Below are 20,426 nucleotides of genomic sequence, written 5' to 3'. Positions count from 1 at the left end.
CAGATTATGTCCGCCTTTAATGAACTCAAGTATAACAGCTTCTCTCTGATATTTTTTGGAACTGCAGCATTCCAGGAGACGATTTTTAGCTTATTGCTAATTACGATGCAGCAGAGGAGGACTAACTGTACATGCGCTATTTAAAACTCTTGGCAACCAGTTCCATGTGTGGTCATCATCTTTCACACTTTTGACATCATCAGTCTAAAGTTCCTTAAATAACACTTATCTACAGCTCATTCCTAGGTAGACTTTAAACCCCTGGAGGTCAACGCTAGAGGGAGAGTATTGAATAGACCCCCGATCCCTCTCGTTTCTTTCGCAATAATCGAGCCCTTCCTCCTGTCTCTCCCCTCCCTCGAACACTTGAATAACATCAATACCTTTGCATTGCATACTTTCACGATTTTTTAATATCATGTTCACCACAATTTTTGAATAAAAGATTACTCTTGCTTTAGTCCCTTAACCTGTGTCAAACAGTGTAATGATGCCCATGAAACAAGATAATAACGAAGCTCAATTCAAAATTAGATCGGAATCAAAAAGAGGAACACCAATTAATGTGCAGACATCTACATTACAATTCGATAGATGTTTATCATCAAGGTTCAGGAATACAGAGGAACCCTCCTTCTTACTGAAGTCCACAAATGGGGGAGTCACAAGTATCAGAAAGGAAGATATCTGACCAGCCGGGGATAATAACAGTCACTTTAAGCAGAAGGCACTTGAAGCGTCGTTTATTGAAGATAGGCAATATTTTGAGAATAACAAACCTGTGTTATGCTTTCATAAGTCTAAGTAAGTTCCATGTGTAGTAGACTACCTGTTAAATGTACCTATCCCTAACCTGTGCTGTAGTATTTTACTATTTAGGATGGGGGGAAAAAATCATCAGCTTGTATCATTTGGGGTTATCATTTTTTTCAAAATGGATCTGTCCATTCCCTAGATCCATTGAACTGGTATGTACCATGCCTCTTCGTCCCGTTTACAAGGTAATGCGGCAGACACATGAAAAATCTCTATTTATCATAAATAGTTCACACACTGCCTCATCGGCTTTTGATCATTTACTAGAATAATAGTAAGATAAGATATCCATTGCAGTCACATTTTGTTTCATTTTAAATGCTGCGAGAATATTTTTTTTGATTTTTTGCTTTCTATAACAATATCTTTATAATCTATATTTGTATTTAAATGTATTATTTTTAAGCTGTTTCATTCTTTTTAAAATGTAATGTGTGTTTTGAGACAGATTCTTCCATACAGTTTGTGTTTTGGTACTGTACAGTCTATTAGACGATATTAAAATAGGAAAAAAGTATTCGCATCAATGCCATGTTCAGCACATGTGCATAGCCCCCATTGCAGTCACAGTTTCGCCTGCTGCTTCATTAAAATAGCTTGAAATGCGGGTGTTTTGTTGAGGTTCGAATTTGTTTTGTTCAATATCTTTTCATTTTTCATTTCCTTTTCCTGCTAAAGCAAGCTGGGTGTGACCATGTGCTCAATTCAAAAGCCAGAAGAGACAAATGTGGTGTTTGTGGAGGAGATAATTCTTCCTGCAAAACGATTGCAGGCACATTTAATACGGTGCTTTATGGTAAGGGACAATCCTTAAACATGAATTAGTATACAATGTTTACATCTGACCTAGCACTTATTGTGTAATATCTTAACGTTGTCTAGCAATTTGCTTATTATGTCAAGTTCAGTTCACGTTTGTTGATATGTGCAGTTTGTCATTCCTATAATTTTGCACGGAAGCCCCTTTCAGTCACATAACGAGCTTTACCTTGTTCATTCTGTTAACCCTTTCTGGTTGTATGCTTGTCTCTGTGAAAGGGGGCATCGTGCTGTTGTCATCCTCCGTTTATGTAATTGCTCTTCATTGTCTATATTTGTGCTGCACAGCATTCTATATTTGTTTGTAATAAAACAAAAAAAACAGACATGGAGCAATAATCTGGATTTCTGTGAAATTATTTCAGGCTATAACACAGTAGTTCGTATTCCTGCTGGTGCTACAAATATTGATGTGCGACAGCACAGTTACTCTCGGAAACCAGACGACGATAACTACCTTGGTAAGATCAGCTTATATATGTATTTTTTCATTTATGTCTATTCTAATTAGGTATGTAAGCATACAGTAGGATTGTTTGTGCCTTTAGATGCTTGCTTTCCGTTGGTTTGTTTAAAGTGCATTGATGTAACGAAGCATGTTGCCCAAATAATTGGTATTGAATCTGATATTTGTTCAGATTATTTTTATTATCCTCTGAGGTACACTCCTTGGATTCACACAGTTCCATTTTCTTCTCTATCCTGGTACAGGACTCCCCAGACTATGAACATGCCTTGACAAAGCAAGATGTTTTGGCTTTGTGTAGTGAAGCGTTTCCCTGTTGATCCTATTATGCCTTAGTTTGAGCCATTGGACACTGCAACAGCACAATATTTGGGCCCACTAGTTTTTAGTATGTCAAAGCTCAGAATGCCCCCCGATAATGCAATACTGTGCCAAATCAAAATGACCATTAAATTGCAAGAATGTTTTTGAATGACTATCATTTAGCATGCCACATGTGATGTCATATATAAGGTCATAAACAGTGCATGATGGGGCCGCAAGTTATGGTTAATTGACCTGACCATTACTGGTTCATTTCAGTGGTTTTTCAATTTTTTTTTTTAACCATAACTACACTTTAAATGTGTTGTTTCAGTGAAAATATACCTTCTCTTGATTTCTGATCAAAGAAAGAGGCTATAATGAGAAAACCTTGAAAAATGCAAAAAAAGAGTTGATCAGAAATCAAGAGAGCATATACTGATTTGGAAAGAGAAAATTCAAGAAAAAGAACTGCCAAGATTCATAACGACATATAGTAAAGAGAGTTGGATGATAATGAACAAAATCCTACTGGCACTTAATCTCAAAAGACCCAGATATTGGCAAATTAGTTGGCTCCAAACAGTGGCTTACAGAAAGACAAAATCATTGAAAGATCTACCAGTGAAAAGCCATTTCCAAGAAACGCAGCTAACAAATTGGCTAACGGAACAACAGAAATGCTTTAGAAAATGTCTCCAATGTAAGGTTTGTAAAGTAGGAAAAAACATGAATAAAATAACAGAACCAAATGGAAATACAATCAAAATAGATCAAAATATCCCCTGTGTCTCCAGCTTTGTGATCTTCATAATTGAATGCAAATGTTGCATGAAGTATATTGGAAGCACCACATGCAAATTGAGAAAAAGCATACTGGAACATGTTCGTGCTGTCAAGAACAAAGACATGACATATGCAACAGCCAAACATATTACAGAATGTCAAAAGGGAGACTGGAGAGCAATGCAGTATTATGGAACAAAATGATACCTCAGACAGAGAGAGGGGGGAAAAGAATAACACAACTACGTCAATCAGAATCTAGAATGATCATCAGGTTAAGAACAAAGACCCCGAGGGGGATCAATAATGATGAGGAATTGTACGTACACCTGAATTGAGAAAGTCAGACGCCTGATGAACAACAACAGAGACTGTTAAAGACTAAATATTCCATACCATGGCCATATAGATGTAAAGGACGGTTGAATTCAAGGGTACTAGTCCCAGAATAATTATATTTAACCAATCATGAAGAGTTAAAACTGGACAATCTTGAATTAGAAGGGTACTATACCCAACAAAAGTAAAAGCTGAAATGCAGCAGAATGCCTTGAATTATATATGCTAAAAAGTCAATGCTAAAAAGTCAATTAAGCAGACTATATATAAAAAATGATTTTTTTCATGCGTTCGCCAGTTGTTAGAACGAAAACTGCACAATGTCCTTGTATATAATGACACAAAATGTTTTTGTAAAATAAATACAAATACACTAAAACTGCCATAATGCCTCATTAAGGCTAGAGTGGGTATTTAATGTGTAATAGAAGTAGGACTCCCTGACCGTGGCAGAGCTGAAACGCGTTGGTTGAAGGCCTGTGTGAATATTAAATAAGGTCCACCTACCTCTGGAGTGCTGCGTCATTTGTGCCAAAAAAAATAGAAATATATATATATATATATATATATAATATGGCTCGAGCTACATTTTAGATCACTGCCCCCCGTCATGAATATCGGAGAAAAATGCCTGCCACCACCAACTTTGCTTTTGGACATCACTAGATGTTGGACTAAGCAGCTCACTGTATCTGCAGTCTCAGTGGGAGACATGAAAACTCCGACATGGATCACCTGAGGGAGTGGCGGAGGTAGAAGCGGAGGAGGGTGCGCCAATCAGATAAGATCTTGCTGACTTTAAAATCACGAGCACCTTCGGCGATGTGTCATCCATAGTGAAGCGGGTACTGAAGAAAGCGTGAGTATGTTTGACCATCCGGGGGGGCGCCACGTTGTCTCTTTAGGAAACCACACCACACTGTTCACAAGTATACGCGTTGCGGCCTGACGAGGCCTTGATCACATGTGATCAAGGCCTCGTCAGGCCGAAACGCGTAATGGCGGGATCGTGTAGAGCACAATAAAAATACTCATGCACCATTACTGGGTTCGCCTCGTCTCTTCAAGCAGAAAATTTGCTGTAAGACGTCCTTTCTACCATATATATATATATATATATATATATATATATATATATATATATATATATATATATATATATGTATATATATATGTCAAAGTAAATATTTTAATCTGACTTACAGTTGGGTATACTGTACAAAGTAATATGATTGCTAAGTTAGTTAAGCTGTTTGCATTTTCTAGTTTAGAAAAATAGCACAAGCATTTTGTCACTTCAAGTTCCATCCATCATGTGCCAAACCTTTCACTGTTCTTCAAATATTTTAGCCTTCTGGCCGCCCTCTCAATACCAGTTGACAATACCAAGATAGACATTTGGTAAGCCATTGTAAATTGAAAAAGCAATGGAGGATTCTTTGTCCTAGTGCTCCAATGCTAGTGGAACCAGCAATTATATATATATAATTAACATCAATTTATGAAGGGGACAACAAGGTTAGCTTGTAAGAGGAGGACATTAATAAAATATGTTTTATCTTGCTACGAAAAAAAATATTTTCGTACTGTAAACATTGATGGAGAACAGTCCTGTGCAAGGTTTTGCATTGGTTCTCAGATATACACCATTTGATAGAAGGTATAGCTGCGACAACTAAGGTCTAACATGAAATCGCTTTTGAAGTTGGCATGAGGATGGGAGATATAGTTCACCACCACAGATTGCCCCATACATGTATCTGTTTCTACAGCTGTAAGATACGAATCAGCAAAACCAACTGTCTCCATTTACGCCTGTGCATATTGACTTTCCCTTAAATACAAATTAAGACTGTGGTTCAGTGGACTCTCAATTGTCAGTTTTCTTGCAAACTCCTGTGGTATTCTTGCATAAACCTAATTTACTGTATTTATTTGTGCCTCATCCATGATAGCGTTTGATTCAAAAGTGTGAAAAATCGTAATGTCACCTTGTTTTAAAAAAACAAGCTTCAACAAAAATTATGAAATCACTATTGATTTCTTCAAAATGATATTAAGTGAGCATGATGGTACGAAGGAGCACATTTTAAAATCTGCATGCTGACATCTTTGAGAAGCATTTTTCTTCTTGTAGAATACCTTTGGGGTGTCCCAATTCACAAGTGGAACTTATGTTACTATTCATTTGCTCCCACGGACAAAACGAGAAAACAATAGGGCCATATTAACGTACGCAAGGGTCTTTCTCTCTACCCACATGGGTAAGAGTGAACATTTCACGGACAGGCCTATGATGTCCAGTCCTCTCCAGTACAAGAACCAGTCCTTTCGTGGGTCTAGAGGAAGGGGACAGTCCTCTTATAGAGGAAACTACCAATACAGGTCTTCATACTCTTCAGGCCAGAGTCAACCCCAATACCAGCAACGCCAGCAACAGTGACAACAATCCTCTTATGGCAAGTCATCCTTTCGTGGTAAAGGCCAGCGAAAAAAAACGGACGTAGACAATGACATGTCTCATCAGCCAGTCCCAGATTAATTTCCCTCATCCAAAATTGGAGGAAAGATTTCCCTCTTCTTAAAAAATTGGAAGAAAATTACCTGCAATTAGTTCAATTCGGCCATTCTCTGGAATTTATGCGAAATCCCCCTCAAACTCCTCCCCGCCCAATGCATCACAAAAATCTTTGGCTGCTTCTCAGAGAAATCTCTGTAATGCTCCAGAAGGGAGTGATAGAGAAGGTACCTCCATCTCAACGGGGAAGAGGATTTTATTCTCTCTTCTTTTTGATTCAGAAAAAAGAGAAGTGGAGACCGATTTTGGACCTCCGGGCCCTCAACAAATTCCTGAAGAAGCAGTCGATTCGCATGTTGACGATCCAGGAGGTCTTACAACTACTGGAAGAGGAGGATTACATGATGTCCTTAGACCTTCAGGACGCTTACTTCCATATCACGATTCCCAGAAATCACAAAAAATATTTAAGATTTGCAGTGGCAGGCAAACACTTTCAATTTTGCGTCCTGCCCTTCGGGCTCAAATCTGCTCCTCGCATCTTCACAAAATGTCTTTCCCCAGTAGCTGCATATCTTAGGCAGCACCATCATCAAGTCTTTCCGTATCTGGACGACTGGCTGATCAAGGCTCCATCCTTAGAAGACGCTGCCAGGTCTTCCAACGCCTGTCTACAGCTTTTCGATTGTTTGGGTCTCACACTCAATCAGGAAAAATCTGTTTTTCAACCTTCTCAGCACATCAACTTCCTAGGTGCAACCGTGGACACGCACTCGAAGAAAGCCTTCCCATCTCAAGAGAGGAAGGACAACCTTTTGGCACTAGCTGTTCTAGTAGCTTCAAAGAAGGCCTTGACTGTCCGCCTTTTCAAATCCCTTCTGGGGATGATGTCATCATGTATCCTCTTGGTTCCTCACTGCCGACTGCGGATGCGACCTCTCCAGGAGGCACTCTCGAAGCAATGGGTCCAATGCACAGGGTCATTCGACGACCTCATAAAAGTGACTCCTCAGATAGTCAAGGCCCTGCAATGGTGGATGTCTTCTCGGAACCTTTCTCAATGTTTGCTATTCCTACTTCCAGCTGCTCCTCATATTATCACAACAGACGCTTCCTTGGAAGGTTGGGGAGCTTTTCTCCAGGAGCTGCAGATAAGCGGAAAGTGGTCTCCCTTCGAGAAAGGGCTCCATATCAATTTCCTAGAACTGCGGGCAGTCTTCCTTGCCCTTCAGGCTTTTCTTCCAAGAATCAAGAATTCCCTTGTGCACGTCCGGACAGACAAAACTATGACGATGCACTACCTCAACAAACAGGGAGGGACGCGCTCGCTGATACTCTCTCACGAGTCGCAGGGAATCTGAAACTGGCTAATCACAAACAAGGTATCTCTTCGGGCGGAGTACGTCCGAGGCATGGGCAATGTACTCGCCGACTCATTGAGCAGACCGAAAACCACATCCTATGAGTGGGAACTGGATCAGGAGGTCCTCAACCAAGTCTTCGTGCGATGGGGCACCCCTCGATCGACCTGTTCGCCACAAGATCCAACGCCAAATGCCCACACTTCGCAAGTTGGCATCCCCAGACAGGGTCTCTAGGGAATGCATTTTCGATTGCATGGTGCAACGTCTTTGCGTACGCCTTTCCGCCATTCCCTATGCTTCCCAGAGTCTTCAGGAAATTGATGGCGGAGCCTTGCACTCTCATTTTAATAGTCCCAACTTGGCCACTCCAACATTGGTTCAGGGAACTCCACCGCCTATCTCTGGAACCGCCAATACGCTTGAAGCAGTTTCTGTCCCTGCTCACGATGAGCAACCAGCAAGTTCAGCATCTGAATCTAGCCTCACTCAGATTAGCCACCTGGCTCCTGAGTTCAGAGAACTTTGGAATTTGAATATTCCACCTGACTGTAGTGCCGTCCTTGCTCGAGCATGGGCTGATAGCACCAATAAAACATACTCTTTGAAATTGAAAAGGTTTTGCATCTGGTGTAAAGATCGAGGAATACACCCTTTCTCTTCCTCTCCGGAACAAGTTTTGCCTTATCTTCTCCATCTGGCAACCTCGGGCCTTGCTCACGCTTCCATCAGGGTCCACTTGGCTGCGATATCCCGTTACAGAAGATCTTCTACGGGTCCTTCTCTTTGGTCTCACAGACTGATCAAATAATTTTTGAAAGGACTCTACAGGACTTTTTCCCCTGTGAAAACATTGCCACCTGCCTGGCGCCTTAACACAGTCCTGAATCAGCTCATGAAACATCCCTTCGAACCGGTGCACAGGGCTGACCTTAAATACCTCTCTTGGAAGACAGCTCTCCTCCTTGCGCTAACCTCCACGAGGCAGGTGAGTGAGCTGCAAGCTTTCTCAATTCAGGATCCCTTTCTGCAATTTAAACAGGACAGAGTGGTTTTGCGAACAAATCCGAAATTTATTCCTAAAGTCCCAACGGACTTCCATCTCAATGAGCCTGTGGTCTTGCTCTCTTTCTTCCCAAATCCCAGTACTGCAGCGGAAAGGTCATTACGCTCCCTGGATCTTAAACGTTGCTTGTAGTTTTATATCAACAAGACAAAGGCTTTCAGAAAATCAAATCAGCTATTTGTGGCTTACAGTAGGCCCAGGAACGGTATTCCTCTCACTAAACAGAGCATTTCACGCTGGATTTCGGCAGCTATTTCATTTTGTCATGAACAAGCAGAACATCCCCTACACTCTAAAGTACGAGCCCATTCTACTAGGGCGATGTGTTCATCCATGGCACTTTTCGCAGGAGTGCCTGTCATTGACATTTGCAGAGCGGCAACATGGAAGTCGCCACATACCTTCACTAGGCATTACTGCCTGGATGCAGAACTCATGAAGGATGCTGCGGTGGGACAAGCAGTACTTCGTCATCTATTTCAGTAGAGGTGAGCCTTCTTTCATACATCCATCCTTCTCATGTACACACATTTCTCTATTGTATATTTTGATGGTGTCTCTTGCTTGTAACTGTATGCTCCTTTTAGTCGCTTGATATGTTATTATCAAAATGACTTGCATATTCCATACCATCCAAAATATATTTTGTTCATTGCTTGCTACTCTGATTCAGGCATGTGACTCTGTGAAAGACACCCATAATACTGGATGAGATTACTTACCTGTAACTGTAGTTATCCAGTATTGGTGTCTTTCATAGATTCACATGCAACCCTCCCGCCTCCCCTTAAGGGCTCACCTACTTCTCTCAGTGATACGCGTACTTAGCTTTGTGCGTACGAAAATCTGAGAGACTGAGGCTCCTTCCAGGAGGGTTCTAGAGGGAGGTGATAGCTAATTGGCTCTTTTCTAGAGTTTGGTCCTTTTGACAAAAGGACATGGATATGTTACTAATTTGAGCCATATAGGCCTATTTCTCTATATGTCTATAGGACATTACTTTATTTATGTACTGGGGACTCCCATTCCGACGACGGGGAATGATTCAGGCATGTGAATCTATGAAAGACACCAATACTGGATAATTCCAGTTACAGGTAAGTAACGCATTTCTTACTTGCCTGTGTCAACAATGTTTAGTATGGAAAAGTCAATGGTTGTTGCCCTGAGCATTATATGGCAGGATGACCATTGTTGTGACCTGTCATCCCCTAGGAGAATAGGTCGCCCTGCAGAGGTTTGCACTGGAAGATCCTGCTGAGAATCTGCCAATGTAAATATAGAGTTTCCCCTGACTTCAGAGTTACGTAACCACAACTGTGGTGGGATGGGAGCACCGCAGATTTAGGACGGTGTTTCTGCTTCGACATTCTTTAAATAAGGCATTGTACTTGCACCACAGAGTTGAATGCAAATCCACATTTGTGCAGTCTCACAGTTTCATTCTGGTCAGGTACACACATCTCCTGACTCCTCCTCCACACCTGTGGATGAGCCTGGCTCCTCCACTCTGTAGGTGGTTGTTGAGAAGGTAGCAAGGCCCAGGAATTAGGTAGAAACTGGCACAAGAAGAAGTGCCCCCTCTACCCCATAACACTTTGCAATTCCAGCTCCCCATGTGCAGCTTGTGTTCCTGGTGCAGCTCCTGCATACCCTGGCATAGCAACCCTAACTAGTGACCTAATTCAAGGCATAAGTCCCCTTGTTCCAACCTACACACGCCCCATTCAAGGCCCTCAACTTCAGTCTTACATGCACCGGCTTGCTGGTCAAATATGGAGGTAGTAACCTCCCAGGCTCTTCTGCACAAAATCGATCACCTTAGACAACTGAACTCTGTCCTACAGACCAATACGGTGGCCACAAAGACCTGCACCTAAGGTGGTGCTGCATCAAGGTTTTGAAGGCAGTGTCCATGATGTCTCTGCTGGAGAATTATGGCATATATGCTTATATGGACACAACAGCTACATTCAAACACCAGCCCTCTCCATGGAACCTCATTTTCTAACCAGGCTCCTGTGCAGTGAAAGAAGCCTTTCCCTGAGACCCTCATTTCAAATACGTAGGGCACTAAGTAACAGGCCCAAAGATTGCCCACTGTTTGTGCCCTGAAAATCGTTTGCTGTGGCTATCAGAGGGATGTAGCTTGTCACAGGAGGGATACATATTAGAAGTTCTTCCTCGCAGGAGACATAAAGGAAGGACATACACCAGTCGATCAGATGCACCCAATCCTGGCTTGCCGATAATCACCTCAAACTCAATGCCTTGAAAACAGAGTTATCCAGTATTGGGGTATCTTTCATAGATTCACATGCCTGAATCATTCCCCGTCGTCGAGGCGGGAGTCCCACGGTAAATAAAAAAGCAGTGCCAAAAGCACTTTGCAGTAGTAGGCCCTAGAAAAAGGCCTGAGGCCTATATTATAGTAGCCTATCTACCTCATTATGCTAAAAGACCCAAAGTCTTTGCTCCAACCAATCAGCTCACAGCACCCTCTAGAACCTTCCCTGCAGAGCCAGCTCTCCTCAGATTTTCACCGCACGTCGTTTGGAAGGGAGTCTCCCTGAGTCTTGACTCAGTTTTTTCTTCAAGAGCTTCAAGATGTCTGACAAGAAGGCCTTGTTCAGACCCTGCAGAACATGCGAGAAGAAGAGGGTCCATGTGGATGACTTACACAAGGACTGTATTTATTGCCTGTATCCCAAGCATGAGGCAAAAACCTGTAAGATCTGCACTACCTTCCCTGCCAAGACCTTAAGGGATAGGGAGGCCAGAGTCCTTTTGTGGCTTAAATCCTCTTCCAAGGATGATGATGACAGAGCCTCTACCTCTAGCAAGAGGGCAAGGTCTCACGAGGATAAGATAAGTGAGGGGAGAAAACATATTAAGACCTCCCACTCTACTTCAGGCTCTTCTCAGAGATCCAAGCATTCTGTCTCTGGAGCCTTAGCCACCAACGATCCGGCAAAGAAAACCGTGAGTAAGACTTCTACTGTCTCCTCTCCAGTGACCACTGTCTCTACTTCGACCTCTTCTTCTATGAATATGATATCCACTACATCTATTACTACTCCGATTGTGTCTACTAAAATTAGTATTGTGACAAAGAAAACTCTCGTGGACGACTCGTCGACGAAGACGCCGTCATCATCAAAAAATTCGTCGTCTAAGAAGAGCCCGTCGACGAAGTCGTCGACGCCGCCGTCGACGACTGCCTCGTCGACGAAGAATGCATCGACGTCTATCCCGTCGACGACGAGCCCGTCCTTGGTTACCCCGTCGACGACAGTCCCGTCGACGGTGGCTCCGTCGACGACGAGTCCGTCGACGACTGTCCCGTCGACGTCGAGCCCGTCGACGACAGTCCCGTCGACGGCAAGTCTATCGTCGACGATGCCCTCGTCGTCGATCTCGTCGACGATAAATCCGTCGACGACGGCATCTTTTCAGCAAATAGATGCACCTTGGTCTCCTGGGTCATCAAGGTCGATGGGATCAGCTTTACTAAGACCTGCCACTCGGAATCAGGCCTTTTGTACGCCAATAGCGACAAAGAATTTTCAACTAGTGTCTTATAAGAGACAACAGGGTGCATATATATCTCCACTTATGGCTTCTCATCTTCTAGAAACTTTTGCCGATGATGAAGAAGATGACTTTGAAGATGATGACGATGAGGGTGCTTTTGGTGTGGCACGTCACCCATCCGAACTTGTCATCAAGTGCCAAGATGATGATGAAGAGGATTCATACGCGGAGCACTACTACCAAGAGGATATCATAGTGCCTCATTCATTGGAACATCAGAGAAGGCCTAGAGTCCCGGAGGTCACTCAGTTGCCGCCTAATCTGATACAGGATTTACAGGCTATGCTGGCGGACTACAAACAGCGTTTTCCTCCGCAAGTACCTCAATCTGATACGGTAGCTCCTCCTCGGCAGCCACCGGTCTCTCCAGTTGTGGAAACTCCGCAACCGGTCTTGCCTCCACAAACTCCGGATACATCATCAGAAGAGGAGGTAGAGGATGGAGAGTTGCCTAACATACCTTCATCGGACCCATGGGACGAGTATGTTATACCCATGCCGTCCCCTCCAACTCCACAACCTTCAGATTCACCGCCTGAAGATGTAGGTGGTTTTCACAACTTGATGCAGAGGGCATCAACCAGGTTTAAGCTCCCGGTTACAGTGGAGCAAACGGAGTGTTTTCTCCATGACTTTAAAGAGGAAACAAGGAGGATATCTAGAGCCATTCCCATGATTGATTTTATTTGGAAGGAGGGCATAAAGATAATGAAAAACCCTGCATCCGTGCCTGCTGTGTTACCTAGAATAGAAAATAAATATCGTGCTCCGCTCTCTAGTCCGGCGTGCCTTATTGGCCATCCACGCCCGGATTCGGTAATCTCTCAGGCGGCGCAGCAAAGGTCAAAGAACCCAGCTACCCCTATTTCTACTCCACCAGATAAAGAGGGGCGACGATTAGACCTTATTGGGAAGGATTTTTCCACTATGGCTGCAGCATCCATCAGGATAGCAAATTCAATGGCGATTATTGGACGCTACGATCGCCAGATGTGGTCGGAGATGGCTAGATTCATAGAGCTATTGCCAGAGGACTCAAGACAAGAAGCCAGGAAAGTTTTAATGGAAGGAGAGCGGGCAGCGGAAGAATCCATCGACTGCGCTCTAGATATGGCGAATACGAATTTCAGGCAGTTGGCTGGGGCAGCTGTCCTGAGACGTCAGGGGTGGTTAAAAGCCACTACGTTTCGTCCGGAGGTTCAGTTGAAGATACTGGACATGGCTTATGACGGAGAGTCCCTCTTTGGAAAACATGTCGATGAGGCTCTCCAGACGATTAAAACTGACACAGATACTGCAAAGTCGCTAGGATCCTTGCAATATAAAAGAGGTTCATTCAGAGGAGCTAGAGGACGAGGTTATTCTTCCAGAGGAAGTTATTACCAGCAAGGCAGACAATATCAACCACAATACCGTCAAAACTACCAGTCCTCTTACAGACAATCTGGATCGGCTGGTTTCTCTCGTCAAGGAGGAAGAAGGCGCGCAAACAACCAAGGACGAGACAGTCACAAGAAACAGTGAGAGCAATTGGGCGCCACCTCCAATCCCTTACCTTCCCGTGGGCGCGAAAATATCTGCTTTCCAACAGCAATGGCAGAATATAACATCGGATCGGTGGGTGCTAGACTTGATCCATCATGGTCACACCCTAGAGTTCATCACCAAACCTCCACCAACTCCGCCCAGGGGTCCCCCTCCCCCTCGTCTTCACTTATTGTTCAAGGAGGTGCAAGCTATGCTACTCAAGAACGCAGTAGAGAAGGTTCCATTCCATCAGAGAGGGACAGGCTTCTATTCCCGTTTTTTCCTCATAAAAAAGAAAACAGAGGAATGGCGACCGATCCTAGACCTGCGCAATCTGAACAAATATCTCAAGAAGCAGGGATTTCGAATGGTCACCCTCTCGGACATTCTCAGTTGCCTCAACGAGGGAGATTACATGGCTTCCTTGGACATGGAAGACGCATACTTCCACATCCCAATCCACCCAAACCATCGGAGGTACCTCCGTTTCACTGTGGCCGGCGCCCATTATCAATTCAAAGTTCTCCCATTTGGCCTCAAGTCGGCCCCAAGAATTTTCACGAAGTGCCTGGCCCCTGTGGCAGCAGCTCTCCGGGCAGCAAAAGTGCATGTCTTCCCGTATTTGGACGACTGGCTAGTCAAAGGTCCATCAGAAGACAAAGCGAGAGCCGACATTACGGCATGCCGCAATCTCTTCGCATCGCTAGGCCTCACAATCAACAAAACCAAATCTCAGATGCATCCAAAACAAAGCCTGTTGTTCCTAGGAGCTTGCTTGGACACGGTGGAATGCAAGGCATCCTTATCTCGAGAGAGACAACTCCGTCTGCAAGCGTTGGCCAGAAAACTGGCAAGAAGAAAGTCACTTTCAGTTCGCCTATTTGCATCACTTCTGGGGATGTGTTCTTCAGCCATCAACCTCATTCCATTGGTGCGTCTAAAGATGCGACCACTGCAAGAGGAGCTAAACTGTCAATGGCATCAAGCGACAGGTTCATTCGAGGACACCATCACAGTCACCAACAGGATGGTGCACGCACTCCAATGGTGGTCTCAGATCAGCAATCTGGAACAGGGGCTTTCATTCTTGCAGAATCCTCCGGATTTTATTCTGACAACGGATGCGTCCATGGAGGGTTGGGGTGGTCACCTCCAGGAACTGCAAGTGCAGGGAAGATGGTCTCAGCAAGACAAGAGATGCCACATCAACAGCCTAGAGCTGAAAGCCATTTGTCTGTCTCTTCAAGCGTTCCTCCCCAGGATAGTGGGATCCTCGGTCCTAGTCAGAACGGACAACACCACAAGCATGTTTTATATCAACAAGCAGGGGGGAACGAGATCGGCAAAGCTATCCAAACAAGCCCAAGAGCTATGGAAATGGTTAACAGTTCACAACATAACCCTCAAAGTGGAGCATGTCAGAGGCCTCTACAACACTTTGGCAGACAAACTGAGCAGAACATTGTCAGATTGCCACGAGTGGGAACTGGACAACGGCCAGTTAAACTATGTGTTTCAGAGATGGGGCAAACCCAGGTTGGACCTATTTGCGACCCAACAGAACAAGAAATGCCGGTACTACGCCAGCAGATATCCTCAACAGGGGTCAAGGGGGAATGCCCTTTCGATGCGATGGTCAGGGACTTATGCATACGCTTTTCCTCCGATCCCTCTGATTCCACGAGTGGTGCGCAAAATGAAAGTGGAGAGTTGTCGCCTTCTCCTCATTGCTCCCAAGTGGCCTCACCAGTATTGGTTTCAGGAACTCATGCTACTTTCTCAGGAGCCACCGATCAAGCTGCGGGTAATTCCGAAGCTACTGTCACGCAACGAGGGTCAAGTACTTCACCCAGATCCTCAATCACTGAAATTGCACGCATGGCTCCTAACTTCTTAGAATTTGAGCATCTTCAAATTCCTCAGGAATGCCGGGACATTTTAGAGAAGGCAAGAGCCCAGAGTACATTAAAGACTTATCGTCTCAAGTGGAAGCGTTTTTGCGCATGGTGCATCTCTAGTGCTTTGCACCCTATAGAGGCACCGGCAGAAAAGATATTGCCCTATTTGTTACACTTAGCGCAATCTGGCCTTTCTTTTTCATCAATAAAGGTCCACTTAGCGGCCTTATCCAGGTACAGAAAGAGGACCAACTCTCAGTCACTCTGCTCTTCATCGCTAATCAAGCAATTTATGAGAGGTCTGTTCCGGGCTTATCCCCCAGTCAAGCCCTCACCACCGGAATGGGAGCTCAACACGGTTCTATCACAACTGATGAAACATCCGTTCGAGCCTATCCATAGAGCCGACCTAAAGTTCTTAACATGGAAGATTGCTTTATTATTGGCGCTAACTTCCGCAAGAAGAGTGGGAGAAATTCAAGCTTTCACTATAAAGGAGCCCTTTTTACATTTCTCCCAGGACTATGTCACTTTACGAACAAATCCAACATTCATACCGAAAGTGCCTTCCCAGTTTCATTTAAATGAACCTGTCAAGCTGAAAGTTTTCTTTCCAAACCCGTCAACCCCGGCTGAAAAGACATAGAATTTCAAGCATCGTTTGATGTCTAAAGAATGCAATCTTCAGAGAACCAAGACTTTGAGAAAATCAGATCAACTGTTTGTAGCTTATGGTCAAAATACTTTGGGGAAAGCGGTCACTAAAGCCACAATTTCAAGATGGATCGCATCCGCGATTCAATTCTGCCACGTCAAGGCTAATCGACCATTGACAAGGTCTGTTCGATCTCACTCCACAAGAGCTGTAGCAGCGTCTGCGGCTTTGTTTGCAGGAGTGACGCTTGAGAACATTTGCCGTGCTGCGACATGGAAGAATGTCCACACGTTTACAAGACACTACTGCCTACAATCAGCAAATCAGGATGATGCGGCAGTGGGTCAAGCTGTTTTACGTCACCTGTTTCCATAAGGAGTATGTTCAGGTACTGATGTTCACTTATTTCATATAAAGTACATGCAAATTAATAGATTGTGTGTTATATATACAGAAGCATGTTAACATGTTGTGTTTTGTTGTATGATGCCTAAGATTTCTTTCCAGAAAGAAAATGCGTAATGTCAATGTTGAACTTGAACATGATGTAGTAATAGTTCAATCTCTAAGCGTTTGTTGGTTGTTGACGATACATTCATGGGGGTGCACTGCAATAAGTCTCCCACCATCCGCAACCGACTTTGCCTGGCTTACTGCTTGCTATTCTGATTCAGGCATGTGAATCTATGAAAGATACCCCAATACTGGATAAGAAAACAAGTTACTTACCTGTAACTTCAGTTATCCAGTATTGGTATCTTTCATAGATTCACATGCAACCCACCCTCCTCCCCGGAGAGTCAGTTCTCTAAGTTTGGGATACTTGTTCCCACTTGTGCTACGAAAATCTGAGGAGAGCTGGCTCTGCAGGGAAGGTTCTAGAGGGTGCTGTGAGCTGATTGGTTGGAGCAAAGACTTTGGGTCTTTTAGCATAATGAGGTAGATAGGCTACTATAATATAGGCCTCAGGCCTTTTTCTAGGGCCTACTACTGCAAAGTGCTTTTGGCACTGCTTTTTTATTTACCGTGGGACTCCCGCCTCGACGACGGGGAATGATTCAGGCATGTGAATCTATGAAAGATACCAATACTGGATAACTGAAGTTACAGGTAAGTAACTTGTTTTCTTCCTTCTGATCTCACCTCCAGCGAAGATATCCACCACTCAAACTTGGCTTAACCTCCTAACCGCACTCAATGTCCAACCCACCATCGTGGACTCAGCAAAATCTTTAGGCATAACACTCGACACCAATCTCAACATGCAGCAACATATCAGCAAGGCAACAAAGGGAGCGAACTTCCAGATCAATACTCTGAGGAAACTTAAACCCTACCTCCCAGCCAAAGACTTCCGAACCGCAGTACAAGCACTAGTCATTCCACGAATTGAATACGGCAGCACCGCCCTCTGCGGACTCCCCCTAACTACAACCGCACCACTAAAAGCTTCTCTAAATGCTGCAGCGAGACTCATCACTGGGTCAAAAAAGCACTCCCACATTACCCCTGACTTGAAATCCCTGAATTGGCTGCCTTTTGAAGCCAGAATACATCTGAAAATCGCCTGCATGACACACAAGGCGGTACACCTAAACTCACCCGGCTACCTCGCTCAGAAATTGACAATCTCTGGGGGAATTAGAAACACAAGAGGCACAAACAATCTTCTGCTGAAACCTCGAAGATTCCGGAAGGAAAAAACATACAAACGCTCCTTCTCAGGAATGGCGCATTGGATTTGGAACTCACTCCCTCCCGAAACCAGGCTTATCTCTTCCACTACACTCTTTAAAAAAGAAGTAAAAGCTATCCTCATGGCTAAATACACTTGAACTACTATCTCGAACTCTGTTAACACCCTGCACCGATCTGTACTACATGTTTGACCCCTTTACTTATTTGTATGAGTTGTCTTATTACTCACAGGATTGGCTTTGCAGCCACCTATTTGTACTGTGTGATCTATTGATTTACTTGTTTGACCATGTTCCCTCATGTACCCCTCTATGTAAAGCGCTCTGATATCTGCGAAGATCTTGTTCGCGCTATATAAAACTTTGAAAATAAATAAATAAAGAGATGGTGGACAGAATTTAGGGAAACATTTTTAGAGAAACATATATGTCAGAGATAATGCAAATTTTTGCATAAAAAATCAGCAATTACCTCCTGACAATGTGCATAATCGCACAAAGTGCATTGGGCATTATTGCAGAAATATGAATTTTGGGATTTGTGGATCTTAGAAAGGAGTGTGGTTTCTTAATGCTACAAAATTACAAGCAGTTAATAGATAAAATGTAATCAAATAAGGGAACATTTTGAATTGATTTAAAGGGGAACATCCCACCCAGAGGAGTTTGTGAACTCTGTACCAGAGTTTAAGTAACTCCGGCAACTGGAGATAGGCTGTTTGGTCATGATGGTTGCAATGAGGACATTTTGACTTCCTATAAATTGTATTGAGTTGTAAGGTGTGCTTTAAAGGTTGCAGAACATAAGCAGAAAGACAACATCAATGTAATTATGGCCAGCTAAAGTCTCAAGCGCTTGCAAGAGTTCTTCTGATACACCTACTTGCTCCTGACTGAGTGCAACGAGGATAAAACTGTATGCCTAGGTGAGGAAACAAGATGATGTCTGGGGCTGTTTAAACGAGAATTGACAGATGGATAAAATCATCCATCACCCATCACCCATTGGTACAATCTCCATCCAGTGTCAAGGCACAGGCCATGTGTGCTTAGGCATGGACGGTGGAATTCTCCAGGCATGTTATTGTCAAAAACATATGATTGGCATCTAGGTGATCTACCACTGATGCATTCTGTTAACATTTTGCTTTTGGAGGCCGATCTCTGAGTAACACCTCTTTGAATATGCCTTCACTACCCCATGTTGCTTTTCTCCTCCTCCATTGCTTGTGCTCAACTGCAGTACAATCTACATACAGGTTGGGAATGGAAAGGAGCAGCAACATAAAAGTTTAATACATTTATATTTTTGGTAACTCAGCTACTTTTATTTTGTAGGCTCATGCTTATTATAACCACCTTCAAGCCAACTCCTCGGTCATTAGTAAGAAAACACATACTGGCTCGCTCCTATCTAAAATGATGATCAGTACAATCTGATGATACTGGACAAAGACGACCATCTGTCTTGGGCTAAGCTATAAATTCACGAGTAACCTTTAAGCCTGATATTGCAGGAAGCATAATCTGAATTCTGTTACCAGGCGTCCTAACCTTGGAACCTGCCCGGATCAAAACACCTGTCCATAAGGTGAAACAAAGTATACTAGAGTAGATGCTTAAGTCCACTCAGCCACCAGGCGCAAATCAGAAAAACTCGGACTCCTATCACAACTCACAACTCTCCATTCCTCAATACTGAAGAGTATTTTTTTTTTGAAGACAGGTACTGAACATCTTTTGTGTACATACATTCAGTAATTCATTGTCGTGTGGCACGATCATAAGGGAGATCCTCAAGGCATCATGTTGATGCTTTTTGGCTTTACATTTGCATCATTAGATTGATTTGTTGAAGGCTGCAAATGGAGCCTTTTACAATGGTTTCATTGATTCTGACATGCTCCTCTGAGCGCAGTCTCTCATTGTTTTCAGATTCAATTACCAAATATTCAACATCCCCATTCATGGAGCCGGTCATGCTGGCATATGCATTACATAGCGTTTTACTTAAAACTTTAAATTAGAAGTCCTTTAGTGTCCAAAAGAGGGAGTTGCTCTATCTTTGTGATCTTACACAAGTAACCATTTAATGGCCTTGCTGTTTGTCTCTTTCGTCCAATGTTGCATACATTCAGTAGGCTCATTAGGGAAGTTTGTTATGTTCAAAGATAAGCAGCTTTAACCAAATTATACTGACCCTTTCAAATCTGATCGCATTTGCTATTGAAGCATTGTGACCTCTTTCAATGATGATGTGAGTGTCTTTCCAGCTGAGGATCTCTTTAAAGGCGCACTGAATGAGGATGTGCATATCCTGGCATTTTTAAACTCTGCGGGCTGACGGTTGTTGCATACATAACGGGTTTCAAGCACTTCAACCTTGGCTTCTTGGCTATGAATAGCTTTAATCACAAGGCTAAAGTTATGGTAGCAGTCGAGCAATCACACCGACCGTACCTCATGTTGCTCTCCATTCATCTTTATGCAGTGTTTTAAATGTAAGTCCTTGAATATCTTAAAGGCCTCTGGATATTTTTATGGAATCCTTAATGCCCTTGTTTAGATTGCTGACTTTACT

General features: G+C 43.5%; 1 protein-coding gene across 1 annotated transcript in view; it reads left to right on the top strand.

Moving 5' to 3' along the window:
• ADAMTS9 (ADAM metallopeptidase with thrombospondin type 1 motif 9) overlaps positions 1-20,426 on the top strand; it is a 914,249-nt gene that overhangs the window by 401,144 nt on the left and 492,679 nt on the right. Inside the window, exons 16-17 of the mRNA XM_086939088.1 lie at positions 1,495-1,612; positions 2,001-2,096. Of these exons, the coding sequence (XP_086795214.1) occupies positions 1,495-1,612; positions 2,001-2,096 (214 nt within the window). The remainder of the gene's footprint in view (positions 1-1,494; positions 1,613-2,000; positions 2,097-20,426) is intronic.

The sequence above is a fragment of the Lissotriton vulgaris genome, chromosome 9 (genome assembly GCF_964263255.1).
Source record: "Lissotriton vulgaris chromosome 9, aLisVul1.2, whole genome shotgun sequence".
In the NCBI taxonomy this organism is placed as follows: Eukaryota; Metazoa; Chordata; class Amphibia; order Caudata; family Salamandridae; genus Lissotriton; species Lissotriton vulgaris.
This window is presented reverse-complemented; position numbering and strand designations above follow the sequence as displayed.